Source organism: Rhincodon typus, chromosome 25, assembly GCF_021869965.1.
Source record: "Rhincodon typus isolate 14 chromosome 25, sRhiTyp1.1, whole genome shotgun sequence".
NCBI lineage: Eukaryota > Metazoa > Chordata > Chondrichthyes > Orectolobiformes > Rhincodontidae > Rhincodon > Rhincodon typus.
The window spans coordinates 25,551,520-25,572,726 of record NC_063356.1 but is presented as its reverse complement, the minus strand read 5'-3'; the positions used below and the strand labels follow the sequence as shown (position 1 = coordinate 25,572,726).

General features: G+C 37.2%; 1 protein-coding gene across 1 annotated transcript in view; it reads right to left on the bottom strand.

The window, feature by feature from the left end:
• Window positions 1–21,023, bottom strand: part of LOC109932977 (troponin T, cardiac muscle) — a 27,888-nt gene extending 6,865 nt beyond the window's left edge. The window contains exons 1-8 of the mRNA XM_048611837.1: window positions 21,014–21,023; window positions 17,269–17,298; window positions 10,230–10,250; window positions 8,262–8,277; window positions 7,448–7,508; window positions 5,941–6,057; window positions 1,992–2,069; window positions 1,791–1,904 (exon numbers count right to left, since the gene is read on the bottom strand). Of these exons, the coding sequence (XP_048467794.1) occupies window positions 1,791–1,904; window positions 1,992–2,069; window positions 5,941–6,057; window positions 7,448–7,508; window positions 8,262–8,277; window positions 10,230–10,250; window positions 17,269–17,298; window positions 21,014–21,023 (447 nt within the window). The remainder of the gene's footprint in view (window positions 1–1,790; window positions 1,905–1,991; window positions 2,070–5,940; window positions 6,058–7,447; window positions 7,509–8,261; window positions 8,278–10,229; window positions 10,251–17,268; window positions 17,299–21,013) is intronic.
• Between the last annotated feature and the right edge of the window lie 184 nt (window positions 21,024–21,207).

Below are 21,207 nucleotides of genomic sequence, written 5' to 3'. Positions count from 1 at the left end.
TTCCACATTGGCTAAGCTTAATAGTTACCCATAAAAATTTAGGGAATTAAAAAACCTACTTGAATTCCTAGTTAACTATTAACTGATTTCTCAACTCGCTGCTGAACCGGACCCCAGGCCTGACACCATACTTGGGCTCAAAAAACAAGAATCTATCCCTTTTAACTGGTTACATCTGTCCATGGTCCATGAAGGATCAATTGGATTCATTCCATTCCCTTTCCCCCTCATACCTCTGACCTTTGTTTCAGTGCTCATTTAATGTTGGTATCTCAAAAGTCCCAAAATGAAAATGATATGGATCTTTTGCTGGGTGTGGAGTGGGGAATGACACTCCACTGAGTAGAAATCTATATAACTTGCTCTGCTAATGTCTATTCAAAGTTCAAGTCAATTGAAAACTTCTCACTGTGTCAGAGGTCAAACACTATCCAATTTGTGGACCAACCTGACATTGGAAATGAAGCAAAAGCCCAATCTATCGCTCGCACCTCTATGCTTTGAAGATTTGAGGTGTCAGCTTCATAAGTTAATTCAAAGAGATGTTTGGAGCTGGGAACTGAATATTCAATCTTTAGTCACCATGTCTCAACAAGGAATATACCATAATCTGATTCCTATTTGTGCTTTCAGTTTATCCATCTTATTATGAATGTCACATGCATTCAGATAAAGAGCCTTTAATCTGTATTGCTTACCATTTTTTTCAAATCTGACCTCATTTACTGGTGCACTCATCCTTGTACACTGTGCTATTCTGTCACTGTCTGATTATTATTACTTGTCTCATTACGCTGCACTAAAATAAAGGCAAAGTACTGAAATAAGAAAGAAAAGGAATCATATTTGACTTAACTGCTAAACTTTGTTTCTCTTTTTGCAGATGCTGCCAGACCAGTTGAATTCCTCCAGCACTTTCCCTTTTTAGTTTATTGTCTTGCATTATTGCTTTGTCATTTCTCTTCGAGTTTTCAAATCTCTCCTCACGTGAATTCTGCCCTGTCACTTAGGCTAACACCCTCTCTTCCTCTCTGTTACCCTCTTATATGTCTCACCAGGATATTGGTTCTGGTGAAGGTCATTCCAATGATACAGCTCCCCCTTTCCCCATTACTAGCACCACACCCCCATAAATCAACACCCAATTCTACCACACCAATACTCGAGTTGCACATTCAACCATATTTATCCTTCATCAATTTGCTTGTGGTTCAGACAATAATCCAAAGATTATTTTTAATCTATCACCTAGCTGTTTATACAGACACCAATTATTCTGAAACAAAAACAGAAGTTGCTGGAAAAACTCAGCAGGTCTGGCAGCATCTGTGAAGAAAAATCAGAGTTAATGTTTTGGGTCAGAAATGTTAAACCCGAAATGTTAACTCTGTTTTTGCTTCACAGATGCCGCCAGGCCTGCTGAGCTTTTCCAGCAACTTCTGTGTTTGTTCCTGATTTACAGCATCCATGGTTCTTTTGGTTTTTAGCCAAAAATTCTGGATTAGTTGAAACTAATCAACTCTGTAGTACGAACCTATTTTCAATTTACCAATTTCCTAGAGCATTGAATTTTAATTACTGACAAATAATTTACGTTAATGCTGAAATGGAAGATTTATCCAAAGATAACTTAAATTATGCAATGGTATGTGTAGATGACCTTCTAAAGGGAAAATGTTTTCAATATAATTTATTGATAGAGAATAATAATAAGAACAACAATGCTTGTTCAGACCAACCAAGACATCTTGAATGAGCAGTTTAAGTAATAGTGTAAACATAATGGTTACCTTTTGCATGTAACCTCCAAAATGCAAGGACATGTTTGACATAGTCTTTTTCTTTTTTGCATCTTCCTCTGCTCTCTTTCTCGATTCTTCCTCTTCTTTTCTGGCTCTTTCCTCCTATCATAATATAAGTACACAAATATCAATTCTTTCCCCTGCTCTTAATTTTTATCCTGAAGATGTTTGTAAAAGATCATTGCTTACAGCAATCCTCGATTGTCTCTCCTTCTCTTTCTCAGCCCGAATCCTTTGCTGTTCTGCTCTTTCTGCTCTGCGGTTTTCCTGTAGAGATGGAAATGAATTTAATCAGAAAATTTTGGCATGTAAAGTCATAGGACCATGGCATGATTATAGCACAGAAGGAGCCATACGGCCAATTGTGTCTGTGCTAGACCTCTGCAGAAGCAACCTGCCTAGTGCCACTTTCCAGCCTTTTCCAATACCCCTGACATCTCTTTTTAGATAATGATCTAACTTCATTTTGAAATTCTGAAATGGCTATGCCCCTACCATAGTCTCAGGCAGTGTATTAATAATCACTCTTAATCACTTATTGTGTAAAAAATAGTTTTCACACCTTATTTGCTAATTATCATTAAGCTTTCCCTCTGGTTCTTAATCCGTCCATAAATGGGAACAGTTTCTAATTATCTAATCTGTCCAGATACCACATGATTTTGAATATCTCTATCAAAGTTCCTCACTACCTCTCTAAGGAGAAACAACCTCAATGTCACCAATTATTTTTTTACATAACTATATTTCTCATCCTTGGGACCATTCTTATGAACCTTTTCTAAATCTCTCCAATTCCCTTGTAACACTGAACAACAAAGCCGAGATAATTAATATATATATCAGGAATAGTAAGAATCTTAATACTACAAAACATTTCTCCCGCCCAAAAAGAAGGCCATTCACCACTGCTCTCAGTTTCCTGTCACTCAGGCAATGTAATATCTCTTTTGTTGCTGTCACTTTTGTTCAATTAACTCTAACTTTTCTTACAGCTAGGTGCACTTTATTAAATACCACAAGACTGTGTCCACAAATAAACCATATTATCTTCAATAACTCTCTGTATTACCACAAAAAATGCCACAATTTAGGCATAAATTCATGCTGGCCTTTCTTAATTAACCAATATTAAACCCAGTAACTATTAACTTTGTTCTGATTACTTGTTTCCAGAAGCATTCCCACTACTGAAGTTAAACTGACTGGCCTATCCTGCTGGTCTTATTTTTCCTGCTGTTTTAAACATGGGTGTAACACTTGCAATTCTTTAGTCCTCTGACACTACACTAGCTTAAGGAAGTTTGAAAAATTACAGCTAGTATCTCCGCAATTTCCACTGCCACTTTCTTCAGTATCCTTGCATGAATTTCATTCAGTCATGGTGCCTTGGTTACTTTACACAGACAGCCTATCTAATGCATCCCCTTTATCAATTTGAAATCCTTCAAGTGTCTGAAATACTTTCTCTTTCACCATGACTTAGCCAGCATCTTCACTCTTAAGGAAGAGGATATCGAATATTCATTTACTACCTCTGTTATGTGCAAATATTATTTTTTGTCCCTAATTAGCCCCACTTCACCTCTTCCCACCCTTTTATTTCTTTATATGTTCACACCAGCCTCTTCTCATACTCTCCAGCCTCAACACTACTTTTATCCCAGTCTATATTAGGACAAATAATTCCCCATTATGACTACACTACAATTTTTGCACTTCCATTTAAGTTCCTTGTAAATTTGTTCCTCCTCATCTTTCCTACTCGAGCACACTGAGCAACGCAAATAGACTTTTTGCATTCCTCATGTCTGGTTGAATAGATTCGTCCTCATCTATCTAGACTATCCTTTCTTTCCAGCATGGTGATGTTCTCTTTAATCCAGACTGCCATTCTATCTCCTTTCCTGAATACCTTGCAGTCAATACCAGCTCTGGCCTTCTTTGACTTGGGTCTTTGTTATTCCCACAACATATTTCCACATAGCTGTCTGAAATTTGCCGATCTTATTTACACATTCCACAAAATGATGTAAAGGGGCTTTAAACTCTAAGTTATATTTTTAAACCTTTTTCTTACATGGAATCCACCCAATCCTGTCCTATCTCCTACTCAAGCACCATCTTGTATTGTCCGATATTCTTTGCACATTTATATTTCTCTCTCGTTTTACCTCCTGGTCCTTATGCCCTTGTCCTGTTAGTTTAAACCCTCCCAGTCGCACAAACAGGTCACCCCACAAGGGAATTGGCCCCAGCTCTGTTAAAGAGTGATCCATTTGTCATGTACTGTATCCCCAGAACTGAGCTTAATGTCCCAAGAATCTAAATATAATCTGCTATATTCTGCCATATTCACTTGCATGTGGCATGGAGTGTAATCTGCAAATTACAACTTTTAAGATTCTGCTTGCTAATTCAATTCCTAGTTTTCAATTTCAAATGCAGCACCACATCCCTCTTTCTACCTACATCATTGTTATTGATGTGGATGATGACCACTGGAATTTTACTTTTCCCTTCATGTTTGGCAGCCATTCATTCACATTCTTAAACCTGGCAAGTGAGGGACTACGTATCATTCTGGATTCACATTCACAGCTGCATAAACACCAATCCATTCCCATAACTGTAGAGTCATCTAAAATGATTAGTTTTTTAGTCCTCTTCACACAGCCCTCTATAAAGCTGAACCAACCATGGCACTAAGGCCTTGGCTCAGGTTGAACTCACATGCATTTACCGCTAACAGGATAGAGTGCTGTAAGCAATCCTCCTTTCAGTGCAAGACCCAAGGGCTTATTTGGCTTACGGTGGTAAGAGATGTATCACTAGCAGATTTTAATGAGGAAAAGAAGTTATTCCGTCTTAGTTATGGTGTCTAGCCAATCAGAATACAACAATGACACATCTGTCTCAGTTGGGATCAAGAAGTAGACTCTTCTTTTCCCTATCTAATACTATATGACATCAATAGATCAGGTGGATCTTAATGTCGTGAAATAACCACACAGAGGATGATAGCCCATCAGCAAGTCACCCTTTATTTACATGTGCATAGTATATGGGCTGTGACCGGCCAGCTGAAATCCAGTCCCTAGACTGAGGAGATCCTCTGAATCTCCTGCTTGTATCTATCAGCCAGGCTCCCTGATTGACCCAGGTCAACAACCACAATCAAGTATCTCAGTCAATAAGATCCATCTGGCCCTAGTTCCAATTACTACATGATGTTTTCAATGTTAATCCTTTTGGAACTACTGCTTAATACAACATCCCAGATGAGCCATCACTTTCATAGGTATTCAAAATTGGACACTGTTTGGAAAATGAGATGCAAGTAGAAGACCCCTATACCACTGGCCCATTTCTCAATGATTGTCTGGTAATCATTCATTCCTTCACTCCTACAAACTCTTAAGCTGAAGGATGAGCACACCTGTAAACCTTACTGTCCACAAAACGCTCAACCTTGCAGATGCACTGTAGTGATACCAGCTGCTGCTCACGCTCCACAAATCAACAGGAAATTCTATAACAAATACAGGAATTTCCAATAATCATTGAGATATTTAATTATCTGAAAAAAAAAGTGGTTTGGTGGCAAATTTGGAGAAGGTTGAACAGTGAGATTTCTTTTGGATTCTTCTTGCAAAAATCTATGAAGTTATTTCAAGCTTTACTCCATTAAGGTCACAAGAGCAGAAGAGCAATCAAGAGAGGGGCTCCCTATTTAGCAAGTGTGTAACTCCTCAGCCTTTGGTTGGTTGGTCCATCAGTGGTTAATAATTCAGATAAAGTCAGGAGGTGTGGATGGTTGAATAATGATATTGTTGTCCAAAAGGAGTCCAGACTAGTCTCAGGGCCTGTAGTCCAGAAGCTTGTGGTTGAACGTTTTCTAGTTATCACCTTTACAAAGCTGAATGAAGAGGCACTGATGATCTTTTTTTAAAAGGATCTCTTCTGACTTAGCTTTCTGCTTGTTTAGGTGACTGGGCACCCTTATGTGCCCAAGCTATTACTATCTATGCCAATGGTATACAAACAATGGAGACATTCAAATCCAGAAAATGCTGAAGACTCACATTCCATAACTTACAGCTTTCACAGAATAAGTCCCTAAAAAGAAACAACTCACAATCCTTTCTTTCAGAGCAATGATTTCCTCCTCTTCTTTCTTTCTGTTCTCAAAGTGCACCTCAATTAAGGTCTGTAATTCCAGAAGATCCTTCTCCATACGTTTCCGATGGATGTCCTACAAAATTGATGGTCATAAAAACAAACTTCAACGTGTTTGAAAATCTCCCAAATTTTTCATGATTTAAACAGACAGATAAGCATTGCTAAAAGAAAACACAAATTGAAATTTTTTTTGTCTTACATCCATCAGGACTAAGATGAAAGATTAAAAAAAAGGGACACCAATTTATATGGGTTGAGGAAAGAGGGCTGAGTGGTTGGGTTATCATTGGCACAGAGATGCAATAGAAACAGTTATCTGTCAATCCTAGTTCTCAGACTGAATAGTTATACTCTGATTGTTCAGGGTGTTACCATGCGAATGAAGCAGAGATTAACTATCTGCATAGCAAGTTGAGTGATAAAGGAAGAGTCTGGGTTAATTTATTACACAGTTTTGAATTGGCTAGTTGTGTACAGGGTTAAAATTGCAGATGTCATAACTGACCCTAGGATATTAAGTTAACTAAGAGGGCTTGCATGTCTGGATGCTGGGAAGAAACCATATTAAAGTTGGATATGATGGTCCCAATAGTTAAATAACAGGAACACACACAAAACAGCCCTGAGGGTAATAAGGACAAATTATATCCTCTGGTACAAGAATCCTGAAAAACAGAACTAAGCTATTAAGGGGTGAAATCAGGAAATAGTGTTTCACACAAAAGGCAGTGAAAAATCTTAAACACTCTTTTCCAAAGGATGCTGCTCAACTGGTAGCTTCACAACTGAAAATAATCAATTTTGTGAGATACAGGGTATCCAGAAAATGGATTTATAATGCAGTGACAATGTGCCTATATCTGAGGCAGAAACTCCATGTTCAGATTCTCATTCAGATCCTGATGGCCATGAAAGCAGTGTGCATTTGTCTGCATGTTCAAAAATACTAGGTGAGGGGAGAGGGAGAAAAAGGCTATTAAGAAGTTTAAAACAAATAACTAATTGAAGTAAGAGACAACAAGGCGTAGAGCTGGATGAACACAGCAGGTCAAGCAGCATCAGAGGAGCAGGAAAGCTGACGTTTCGGGTCCAGACCTGAAATATCAGCTTTCCTGCTCCTCTGATGCTGCTTGGCCTGCTGTGTTCATCCAGCTCTACACCTTGTTATCTCAGATTCTCCAGCATCTGCAGTTCCTACTATCTCTAACTAATTGAAGTGTACAGATCAGCAGTGATCTGTTTGTCTTGCAGAACTTGCTGGAGGGGCTGACCTACTTGCACCATTTCCTTTGTTAACCTAAAAAGGGCCAATCAATATCATGCAAGAGAGTAAAGGATACACACGGGTGTACGTTCAAGAGAGAATGTGTAACAAGGGTCAAGAAAGAAATCTTAAAATTAAAGTTAGCATTCGGCTCAGGAACAAAGTTACAAATAAGGAAATTGACAGTTTAGATGCTTACATCAAAGTCAACTCTTTCTCCATCTGGGATTTTAGGTGGCACAATGTTGGTCATAAACAGTCTATAAAAGCAAAACAAAGAATGCATTAGATTATATTTGCTGCTCACATATTTACTGAGCTCGACCAGGAAATGTAAATGCAATTACACAGCTGGTTATGGGCCTACTGCTGGAAAGTGGAGTTAGTGTAGATTTAGAATAGTTTTTGCCAGTGCAGAATCAATGAGCCGAAGGATCTCTTCTGTACAGAATGATTCTATGCGAGAGACATTGTTAGAGAGACCATGAGGAAGACTCAGATGGTAGGTCACACTCCTTTGAAATCCTCCCTGCACTAAAATCAATGTGACATCATCATAGTGGGTGGTACCTAAGGCACACTTCAGCATTAACCTTTTCAGACATCCTTACTCCTTTATACAATAGATTAATTGCTGTAGCAACGTGGGGAAATGCAGCAGGCAACATCAAGGAGCCATAAACTGCAATGAGATCATGACAAGATGATTTTGATACAATATTGGTCAAGTAATTAAGAGAATAATTCTGCTATTAATGTCCATTTGAGAGTACACACAGAGTCTAACATAAAATATAGCACGCCATCAAATACTGCACTGAAAGTTCAGTCAAATCTCTGGAATGGGACTTGACTCTGTGCCTGTGTGTGTCCATGCATGTGCGCATACATGTGAGAGACAGAAAGAGAACACTGAACCACAGGCAACCACACAAGTATCAAACTATCAGTAGGCAGTCATGATGCAATAGCATTTAGCTTCAAAAATGACTGACAAAATTAGCTGCACTTACTTTGGCTTGGGTTTTCCTTCATAGGGAACAGAGGGAGAAAATGAGACAATAATTAGTCAAATTTTATTAAAATTAGAATAAAAACATTAACCAAGTCTGTATTACTTCTGTTGGATGATATCATTGCCAATGCTTGCAATATAAGACTTTGCATTGAAAAGTGATGCATTAAATACTTATAAATTGCGAATAATGTTCAGACCTAGCATTGAGAGAAAAAAAACAACCAAAAGTAATGTAAGATGTCTTGAGTTAGTCAGCTAGAACATTGCCTGAAGATCAAGCCAACATAGATTAGGTTGCTTAATATTTTGTAGTCAATTTATTTATGATTGTCTCCACTTAGTGCTTCTACATATATAATGGATAAGTCCATTTAAAAATCAACAACTGATAAAAAGAAACAAGAGTTAATGTTTTAGTTCCAGTGACCCTTCTTCAGACCCTTCTTTTTCTGCTCTGAAGCAGCATTACTGGACAAAAAATGTTAACTCTGCTTTCTCTCCACAGATGTTGCCTGATCTGCTGCGTTTTTCCAGCAATTTCTGGTTTTACTTCTGATTTCCAACATCTGCAGTTCTTTGGTTTTTTTAAGACCAGGGTTGTTTCCACTAATGGGGAAATCTCAGACTTATGGACATGAGGTTACAGAATAGGAGCAACACTCATTTAAAACTGAAATGCAAAAGAATTCTAATTTTCTACCCCAGAGAGTTGTGGAGGCTCGATCACTGAAAGTATTCAAAGAGGAGGTAGAAAAATGTTTGAAAATTTGGTGATTTGAGGACGGAGATAAGGCTGCATGGGAGACAAGTTGACACCTGGGTTACATCAACCATCAATGGCAGGACAGGCTTTAAGAGCCAAATGACCTATTCCAGATTCTATATATACACAACTCTGTTTGCAACCTTTTCCAGTCATAGCTGTCTGTTAAATGAAGAAAACTTATAAATGAGTTATAAAAAGTTAAATAGAGCAAAGTACTGCAAATCTGAAATAAAAAAAAACAGAATGTGCTACAGAAACATATTCTGGCACTCCACCAGACCCCTATCCCCAAATGCCTTTCCCCTCCTATATCCACCCCACACCTCGCTTATTCTGCACCTCACTTACTGTCTTACCCCCTTCCCCCATTCTCTCACCTCCCCAAATCTCTTCAGGTGCAAGGGTTCAAGTGCTTTGACAGGTAATTTGACGTGTTATGTTAATATGAAAACAAGCTCCACAGATATTAATTCTCAAACTTTATGGTTTTTATACATTCTGTATATTGGAGCGCAAACTCTTTGGCTACAATCTTTGATCATACCTTTGTTTACAAACACTGCAAATATTCTATCAAGGGAGAAGATGTTTTCTTTTTGCTGAAAATGGAACTTACGGTGATGCTGAATGGACTGAAATTATTCCAGCTTGTCAGAGATAAATCTTTATATAGATTGGTATATCTCTAATTTCTACTAAATATTTGTTCTGACGCATTGTAAGGTTTTTATTGTGATGAAGTGTATGAAAGTAACAGATATCCATAACACTAAATGGAATAATTTTTATTTAATTGTTAGTTTCTGGCCAAACTTGGCAAAAACAGAATGAATGAAAGAATATGACAATTAATTGAATAAGTTTTCTCAGCAAAATAATTATCTACTTAACAGTAGTTTCCTCTGTATAAATTCATTGGTGGTGTCAGAGACAATAAATTATAAATTGGGACATCAGTTATTTATCCCACTATGCAAACTATCTGAATAAGAGGTTATAATCAGGTGGAGTGGTATTTGTATTTTTGCAAGAAATCACCAATGTTTATTTATATAGCACCTTTAGCAAAGTAAGATTTCCTGAAGCACTTTGCAGGGCTATTACAAAACAAAAAGTGAAGCAAAGGCCGAGTAACTTCTATTAATGATGGGAGTGTGTCCAAAGGATCTCAGAAGGAAAAAAAAACTTTCTCTGTACCTCCATCTCTTGTATCTGCTTCTGTAAAAAAAATGCAGATAAGGCATTATTTTAAAAATGAAAGAAAATACAAACTGAATAGACCCTTGAGCCCTCCTTGTGACAATTACAGCGCTGGTGGTTTCAAACATTGTTCTTTCAATGTGTGCTTTGATACTAGCAAAGAATCAGTGAAAGTCACATACCAACCCAACTCGGTCCACTAAATAAAAAATAAAATCCCTTTATTTTGCTCGTAAGCTAGAAGTCTGGACAGACTGCAAAAACTTGCACGGAAAACCTCCTTTGCTTAGTAAGGCAATGCACTCAATTTTAGTATTGACATAACTGAGCTAGACTTCTTTTTAAACGGAGCCAATAACATATCAAACCTAAAGAGCCAATGATGATTTTAAGCAATTAGTATTTTCTTCAGAAAGCATATAAATTAAGCTATATGCGCTGGGGTGTAGTTTGAAATGTTCAATTTATTTTTCCTTTTTCTCCTTCATACCTATTGCAAACATATCACATTCTCAGTCCACTTATTTCAAATGGATTAACAATTGTGTGTTAATTTCTACTTCAGAATTATGGAGGTGATTTGCTACGTCCAATGGTTTACATGTTTTGTATTGGTGGGGGTGGGGGCCAGTATCAGCCAAGAAAAGAAATTGACTTAAGGACAGAAAATAGCAGTCTGTGGGTCTCCGACTGTAAGATTGTGGTATTATTTGGATTATCGTGTTGTTGTCAGAACTATTAATTTTTTGACACATAAATGACCTTGGATGCAAAGTGCAATTTCAAATGTTAATTACTTGAACGTATGGCCAATGGTGATTTTAGAGGACAAAGATAGCTTGTAGAATGGGCAGACAAAATTTAATGCAGAAAAGTGTGAGATGATGCACTTCTGCAGAAGGAATAGGAAGATGCAATACAAACTAAATTGCACAATTCTATAAAGTGTAAAAGCACCAAGAGATCAGAATATTAATGTGGGTAAATTTTGAATCTGGCAGATCATGTAGACAGCAGTTAGATAACCATATAGGACGTTGGACTTCATGACTTAGAGGTATTGAATTCAAAAACAGGGGATACTGAGCCAGTGTATAACTGTAGTTAGCCACAGTTACAGTATTGCTTCTATTGCAAGTACTCCAATTTGAGAAAGGATGTGAGAATTTTTAAGTATACAAGGAGATTTTTTTTGTTAAATTCCAAGGATGGGGAATTTTGTAATAAGAATAGTTTGAAGAAACTGGGATCATTCTCCTTGGAGTGAAAGAAATTGAGGGGAGGGGAGATATAATTGTACAAAATTATAAAAGTTTTAGATTAAAATTTTGTTCCCATTATCGAAGATTCAAGGGCTATAGGACACAGGTATAAAGCTTTGGCAAGAGAATACAAGGAGGATGTGAGGAAGAACATTTTATGCAATAACTGGTAATGATCTACAGCCTTCAAGTGTGGTAGAAATAGAGATGATTAACAATTTCAGAAGGAAATTGGAACAGCCCTTGGGTGAAATAAACTTTCAGGGCTCTGGAGAGAACAGGAGAATGTTGATTGCTGTCACATACCTCGTGTAAAATGGATGCATTAAAAGAGAGTGGAGTTGCACCTTTGTCATTTAATCATGGAAATGCTGGATAGCAATTTCAAAATAATCTCAAATCATAATTTTATATCAAGTGTAGTGTATGTATTCCATGGAAGCATTTTCTATGGTTTAAAGCCGCTTTTATTAGATATATTAGCACATAGATGAAATGCCACATATAGGAGAAAAGTACCACTATGCTGCTTCAGCTGAGGGTCATTGAGCTGATAAAGGTTTGTGCTGTTTCAGTAAAAATATCACATGGACTGGAGCAGCCAAGGAGGTAGCTTACCAATGTGCTTGAGAACTAACAGGGATGGACAATAAATCTTAGCTGTGCCAATGATGTCAATATCCCATGAATGAATAAAAACTTACCATACAGACAAATAACAGAATAGTTAATTATTCCAATGCATCATAATTCTGAAGATAAAGTTAGAATAAACTTTACATAAATAAGTGTTTGTGGTTTAAATAGCAGATGCCAGTGCATTAAGACATATATTAGAGATGTGAAAGCAAAGCTGGATTGATGTTTTCAATCACCTGTGTCGACAGTAAACAATATTAAAATTTGCTACTGTATTCCCTATATTGCTGATATTTTTCTTTGCATTATATTCAAACCTTTGTTTACCTCAGCCCAGAAAAAAATAACATTTTGACATTAAGTGCTGAATAAACCTGGACTCAAGATAAAGTATAGCCTTCGGAAATGACTGAGTTCAGCAATAATCATTTTGTATAGACTTTAGAATCCATTTAACAGCAAACTATTAAATTGTATTTAATAGTAACTGACAAGCAAACTGATCAATGATATTATTTGTGGGAATAGATAGAACAAAAATCAATGCCACTGGTAGAGTTCAGTGGGGAGTTTTCAGTTCTAAGCAGCTTTTTGTTTGTTCAGTTTTGTAAATGTCTTTTTTTGATTCACCATTGATGCTTTTGTCAACATTACATTGAAATCTACTGATACAGCAAATCCATTTGTTTGTATCTTTTTAATATTGTTTAGTCTGCACCATCTCAAACTCAGGGCAGGGACAGAAATCACATGCCCTGGTAGTGCTCCTGGACTGAGCCCCTAGCCTCTGACCCAAGCTTAGAAACCACGATCCCAGCTGTGCACAGCAGACTCCCTCAAGCCCCAGGCCGCAGTTATTTGGCCCTGATATACTCCCTGGCCAAGGTGACCTTCCCCCCACTCCCATATCTCTCTCAGCTACAAACTACAATGAGCTTGTATTCTAAAGTTTGAGAGTTACTTGAGGCCATAGATCATCCAATATTTGTTTCCTCCATCTGGGAAAGTGCCTGGCCATCCATTCTGCTCCTTGCTACATAAGTATAGCCAATACTGGAAATTGATTGTATTGAGGAATTATTATTGCCATGCGGTTTATTGTCAGCCTGTGATACAGAGTATTGGAATACTGATATTATAAAAAAGTCTTTAAAGCTTTCAGAAATATTCTTTACCTCTGGTCGTCCAAGTTCCAGTTTTGATCTCTTGTGAATGATGATCACAGGAATCTTGGGAGTGAGGTCTACAGTGTCAGCGAGTTACTGACCCACCTCCCCATCAGTCAGTGCCACATATTTTGAAGCTGTAATATCTAGTCCCAAGCTTCAACAGGTATGTGAGGCCCTCCTCCATTGGCAGACAAATGTCTTTACTAAATGTCTAAAAGGATTTACGACACCATTCAAACCTCAAAATGATTTTAAACTTGGATTCCCTGACTCATTCATATTGCTACCCATTTCCAGGGAAGACTGCAGTTACTTGAATCCTAGCCCAGATAAATGCTTTTACAATTTTTAAATTCATTTCTTGTGAGTTACTGATAACAGGAGAGGTCCAGCAGGCCCTACAATTAAACTTCAGCCCTTCTCAGCTTTGGGATTCTTTCAAGTTCCTTTCTTCCCTGCAGCTCTCATCTTGTTTGGCACCATTTCTTGAACCTCTAACAGTTGTCAGTCAATTTAACGTTCCTGCCTGCTGTCATTTTTGCTGATTCCAGGTGAGAGTTTGATTTTAAAATGTAACAACATCCCGCACATTCTTACCCCCCACACTGCTACTCCCACTAAAATTAAAATTGAAGTATTGGTAATTAACCCTACTGATCCGATAGGTCAGTATAACCCTGTGCATGTCAGAATGTGAGAGGCCATGTGTATTTGCATTTGATTATGGTTAAATCGTAGCATCTGCAGCTCAAAATTTCCATTTCAATCCCATAGTGGAGGATTGCAGTGCTGAGTGATTATTAATCATTAATCATTGACATTACTTCCTAATTAACTAAAAGTTCATTTTATTTTAATTTACCCAAGGGATGTGCACTTGAGAGGCAGCTGTAATCTGTAAGATGTCCACCATCGAAAATCAGCATATTTTCAAATATCTTGGTACATAGAATGTAATGCTATAGTCTGCTTCATGTGCACAAAACTGCAACATACATTTAGTGCTGAATATCATTGAACCCATTTTAGTTTAATTATCCATAAGGAAACACTCAATCCTACATTGCAAGTTTCATCAAACTACTATTACTGCTCAGAATCCTTACTGCTTGATGTTGACTAAATTTCTCTTAGCTACTGTGCACTAAATGAATTGATTAAATCATTTCAAGTCTGTCAATTCTAACATGTGCAATGTTTCTATGAATTGTTCTACAGGAAAGAAAATATTAAAATTTTGCCAGGCTTAATTTGAGAAACTTCCAAATAATTATGACGATCAAAATGTATTTGTCTCCCAGAATTAATTGTCAAACATTGTGACTCATACTTTATTTTCAGGGATGTAATCTCTGTAAAACTGTTCCATAAAAACTCAGGGACAATTTCAGATAGGAACACATTACTGAAGCTACCTCAGTAGAAAAGATGGGTTGTGTGATTTTGGGTACAACAACATTATCTATCAATTGTCTAACAATGAAAAATAAACATCTGGACCATAAATTATAGTTAGTTGTGGTTACATAATATCAGTAAGGAAAAGCAAGTGGGAACCCTAGAAGCACAAAGAGAGGCTACAAGTGCAGGAACTGCATTATTAATAAGATAGTGCTGGCCTTGGGAAAAAGACAGAGAATAATTGTGTAAATTATGAGGAAACAGTTGAAATATGGTAACTGCAATATGTAATGTACTAATATTTTTAATAAAGCTGGGAGGTATCTCTAACTCAGGCAGAGATGGTTTTATGCTTCATGGTGATAAGATTATCTCTCCTTGCATATACATGGGAATTAACGGTTATTAATCTTTTTCCTGAGTCTCCTATCTATTTGGCAAGCTGTGCGGCAATACATAGCATCGCTGATTCTGTCTTTGCTACAGCTGTGTGTTACAGGAAGGAGGGTGAATGCTAAAATGATACATGACAGTGTAACAACCATTTGGCCATTCCAGTTATCAAACAAAGCCTGAAGACACAGGAAAAGCAGTTAATGATTACAAATAAAATTCCTGAGTTTTGTTACATTTCATACCTTGAGCCTCTCCAGCAATTTTATTTTCTAGGAATTAAAATTGCAAATGAAATTTTACTTAATCAGCTAAAATTATTTTCAACAATTTTTCATCTTAAATGAGACACAGTTTTTGATAAGAGTGACAGTGAAACTCTCAGCCCTTGCATCATTATTGCTCTGAAATTGACATCAGTTTCTGGAGTCTGTATATGTACAATTAAAATCTGCTGACAGCTATTCCATGCTTTGCTAGAGTGTCTACTATTGAAGACCCCACAAATTGTAATCTACTGAATTGGTGAGAACTTCTACTTTTACACTATTGAAATAGGTTACAACTTGTTGAATTTTGTAAAATTGGTATCAACAGCATTCTAAGGTTATTTAGTGAATTTTGAATTAATTAACTCTTTATTCAGATTACATCATATATAACCACTTTTTAAAGTATTTATTTAGATAATAAAATTAGAAAAGAAGTTTGCTATCCTCAAGTCTTGTTTGCCCTTGAGAAATTCTTAACCAATTTTTACAAAGGACATTTCTTCCACTTACTCATTGCACTATGGTTTGAGCCAGCCCTCTGGGTACGTTACATTGTCTGAAAATGAATCTGAACCTCTACTCTCAGTGGAGCATAAATGCTCCTAGGAGCTGTTCCATTTATAGATTCAGGAAGTTAAAAGCTACAACTCATTCTGTCAAACATGTCAATCATTACATAACGGATGACTAGACCAAATAATAATAGTCATTACATTTAGCTTTGATCTTTTGACACCTTTATAACTAGTGGGTTTTATGTGCATAAATATATTTAGAAGATTAAGATGTAACTTTAAACTTCTTACATCTATGATTGAAGTAGAACTTGAGTTGAAAATAACAAAGATGCAGGTCCAAGTAGATTTAAATCACATTATATTAATCTAATTGTTACACTATGTTTTAAAAATCTTTTAGCTTATTAAATGGCAGAAGAACAAATTGCATTTTATTGCTATCATCGTGCTCACACCTTAGAATGTTTTATGACACTTTGAATGAAAATGTTGTGGAGGTGCTGGTGTTGGACTGGGGTGGACAGGGTCAGAAATCACACGACGCCAGGTTATACTCCAACAGGTTTATTTGAAAACAATTAGTAAATTACACCTGAAGAAGGAGTAAGATTCTGAAAGCTTGTGTTTTCAAATAAACCTGTTGGAATATAACATGGTGTTGTGTGCTTTGAATGTAAATGTTGCTAGGATTATAATGCTTGACAAAATGCTTTATTTTACACATCTATGCTTATAATATCACTTCGTGAATGTTAAGTACGGCAACTTTGAGAGTTGTCGTGAGCTCCAGTGAGGGCATTTTGCTTTATGTGATACTCTTCCGATTCCATGAGGACCTGCCAAGAATATATGTCCCACTTCCATCATCACTCACCATCTCACCCACTACCAGGCATGTCTGTGGTAAACTCCCACCCCAGAAAGGTCACTTGTGTTTGAAATAATACAGCAACAGAGAATGTCTAAAGAGATATTCAAACCCAGATTTGCGCTTCATTTTAGCCAGTTATAGCTTCTTCAATTTAATATTCTGATAGTAACAGCCTTTGCCATATAGTTCCCAATGAAGTGCATGCTTTGCATTCAAACTATGAAAGTGCTATGATCTGGCTGTCTCAAGATTTAGGATGCTAGCTGTCACAGCAAAATAAAGAAAAGTAAACTTGTAGCAAAAAGATGATACTTAAAAATCCACTTTGACATAAAATAATTGCAATCATTGTTTCTGCAAAGATGCAAAGGTGCAGCGAGCATTATACCCAGAGGAAAGAAGATGGAGTAGCCACATATTATGTTCATCATTATCAAACAACAGAACTTACAATTCAACAAACAAAACTAATACCATAAAGACAGTGTTCATTTTGGGTCATACACCTCACCTTCTGTGTCTTCTACTTCCTCTTCATCACCTGAAATAAACATTCAAGCAAAGAGAGTTCATTAAGTATTAATTGCCACATATCAGTAGCTATTCCACAAGAGATAAAAAGGCACAATACCATTCCTCTTCAACTTACAGTAATATGAGTCAACAGGTTGACAGTGCAATGTAGTAAAAATGAAATGATGGGAGGAATCCTCTGTTCTCACCAATGGTTACTTTGGAAATGGGTAAGACATATAGTTATGCAGAGTGGTGCTGTATTCACCAAAGAACCTTAGACCTTCAAAACCCATGACCACTTCCATCTAGAAGGACAAGGGCAGCAGATACATGGGAACACTACCATCTGCAAGTTCTCCTTCAAGCCACTCACTATCCTGACATGGAAATGTATTGCCATTTCTTTACTGTCACTAGGTCAAAATCCTGGAATTCTTGTTAAAGAGATTGTGGAGCCAACCTGTGGCATGTGAACTGCAGTGGTTCAAGAAGACAGCTCACCACCACCTTCATAACGGCATCTACGGATGGGCAATAAATGCTGGCCAGCAAGCGATGTCCCACAGTGAATAAAAACAACCAGAACCCTCTGCATCACCCCCTCTGCCAAAATTAAAATCTGAGGGAAAACCCATGGTCAACATTCAAACCACATTGTCTTCTGAGAGCTTTAAGTGACCAATTAATGACTTCCTAAGTGTGTCAGCCTACCATTGAGGGTATTACCCCAGGTACAGGCAGGTGCATCATCCTTCAGTGTACATGGCAGTTGAAGCCACACTGACTGCTAGTTACCTTGGCTGAAGGAGTAGAAGCAATCAAACTGATCGAGGCACTGGACGTTGGGGAGGTGGGGGCATGCCCCTGACTTTGCTTCTGACCCCCCTCTCCCTGTGAATTCCACCCCATTACTCCCTTTCCCTTTATATTGTTTGTCTGTGGCCTACGTCCTCTGCAATCCTGGGACTCTGATTTGTATGCTCCCCACACTGGCATGACTTCCTCAGTGGTGCCGCTGACTGCAAGAGATGCCAGCTTCTATTGGCCAGCAGCTCTAGGTAAGCAGATCTTGCATCCATAGTGTCCTGATTCCAAGGGAAGGCTGTCTGGTGACCTCAACATTGCCTGATTCTTGTGGGGATCAGGGTTTGAGGCTTCGGGGTGGACCTTGCAGAGAAGAGGCAGTAGATTTCTCACTAACCCTCCTGGAAGTCTTGAACCCCTGCTGCCTCAACAGGATATTATGCAAAAGAAAGCTCAGATGGAGGAGTTAAATTCAATTTTTAGCAAAAATGTATTACCAGAGAGAAGAACATTGCTTTTAATATAATGTGCCCTGAACTGCCAATATGGTATTTGTACCTGATGTGGCAATACTTAGTTTATAATGAGACCTAGACATGGGTAACAAACAAATATTACAGGCACAGGCACTTTGGTGTCTGGGCTAACATCAAGCTATTTGGTTGCAAACAGTAGCAATCCTCTATTAGCATGTCATGATTCAACTGGCCACAGTTAAGATGAGATCTGAGACCTTTATACCATCAGGTCACATGTCATAATACAGTGATAATATCATAAGCCTGTCTCTTATAGTTATACTGCACATTATTTATGAGTCATAACACAACATGCTCCTTTCACTTTAGATCTCTCATGTCAACTTGTTAAAATTCTCTTTGGACTGCTGAGCAAGACCAGTTCAAATTGAGTTCCTAGGATCCTCATCCCATTTTGGGAGTCTGAGTTTTTCAGTCAATGTGGCAAAAATAAAATACTTGCTACTCGCATGTTATCAGTTAAACCCTCCACTGAAGTTACAAAGATTGCATTATTTTCATTCCTGGCTTGTAAGACAAAGTTCTCAATTAGAATTCAACAGCAGTTGAGCTGTCGAGCATAACTAAATGATTCTTTAGACATTCAACAATTTACCTTGTTCATCTTCTACCTCTTCTTCTACAACATTGACATTTAAAAAAAACACAAAAAGCAAGTTAGTGCTTCACAAGCCTTGCAGCAAGATTCTGTAATAAAAATTAAAGTTTAATGTTGTTTTTCTTTAAGTGGGACAGTTGTTACTTTTACATTTTTGTGGCTGATTTCTTATTGATTACATAATTACCAAAGAGAGTTTGCCATTCTGGCATAGAATGCTCAGAGATTTTATGAGCAGGTATGTAAAAGGTGATTAGCATTTGAATAAAATAATGTCACCAACTGAGTGTTTCTGAATCTCTACTGTGAAGCTTCAACAGGGCAGTTGCTACATTGCAATCAAGACTGTACAAGGTTCAGCTGAAAATAACTTTGGAAACACACAGCTGATAAATTAGTACAGAGATAGGCTAAATTGGCTCATTCTTTTATGAATACTTATTTACTCCTGCTTAACAATTCAAGTATAGTGTTGGCTCCTCAGCCCTTCCAATGTTGAAAGCAACATTTAATGGAAGAAATGAGTGTCAGGGATGCAGAGACAGATAGAATGTTTTAACACTTCTGTTGATGTAATCTGCAGAACTGTGGCCTTTACAGGAACCAGTCAGGTTATTCCCAACTTCCCACAGATTCACCCTTCCCGTTTCTTTGAGTTGAAAAGTCCAAGTTGAAAAGTTCTTCAGTAAGACTCTGAAAGTTTGTGTTTTCAAATAAACCTGTTGGTCTACAACCTGGTGTTGCGTGATTTCTGACCATATATAAACACACTGTGAGGATTTCAGTCCTGTTAGGAAGTCAAAGGGGGATATCTTTCCTGTCAGAAAGTGTTTTTATTACTACTATATAGTATTTAGTTGATATTGATTTTATTTGTTTATTAGAAGAAGTTTTAAAACATGAAATCTTGTCACGTGATCATTTGAGTCAGTCTCTGAAGTTTCTTTTAAAAAGTTGTTGGTCTCTATGGACCTTGAAACTGGATAGAGGGAAACCTGGTTTTATTTTCCATTCCTAATCAAATATTCTTAGGCCAGTTACAGCACTCCTGACCATCATATTGATCTACATAGTCCCAAGATGAAGTTTCCCTTTAAAAGATACGAGTGTTATCTAAGTGTTCAGCAATGTGTTCACTATTGCCAGACTAATTTTCACTACAGCTTCTATATGCTAGGAGATTATAATTACTTAACTCATAGTTAAACAGTCAAATCCAAAGGAGTTGCTATGTATTTATCAAGGCCAGTTCCTTCACAGCTCAGTTAATCACCGGTTTAAATAGTACAGTTAAAACAAGAGATGGAAAGTTTAAATAACCTCAATACAAATGAGGACACCATTCAATATGAAGCAAGCAATGCACATTAACAGTTTTATTGTTTGGCATGCAACTTCAATGAGTTTAAAAATCTATTTACCATTTTCTTCATGTTCCTCTTCTGCACGGGGACCAGTTTCATGAATTAAAAGTTTGAATCAGTTAATATTGTAAAATAGGATGTTAAAGCAGTATTATAAAATACATGTACAGTCACAGAAACTGAAGAGTTAAACAATGTCCAGTGGAGGAAACAGGTTTAAGACATTTAAGTACAAATAAACTTATAAGTATAGATTTTGCTCTTAGGCTTGTAATACCTACATTAATCATTCTACGTAAATTTTAAATGATGCAAACCAAAATAAAATATTTATACACTTCATAAATAAATTAGAGAACTTTTCAGTCTTGGAAATCTTTGATCAATTGAATTCATGTACGACAGAGTGTCTCCTGACTGCACAGTTCGAAATACCTGCCTTCATGGTTTTGGTGCTGACGTATCCCTTGTTGAATTGAAACTGCTACAAAACAACTCATCCTCAACCCCACAAACAAAGACATTATTTCCCCAGACTACTGAATTAATAGCCATAGATTTCTATCATTATTTAAAAGAACAATATTGTGTAAATAAGATCAAAATGGTAGTGTTCAATGTTATAAATG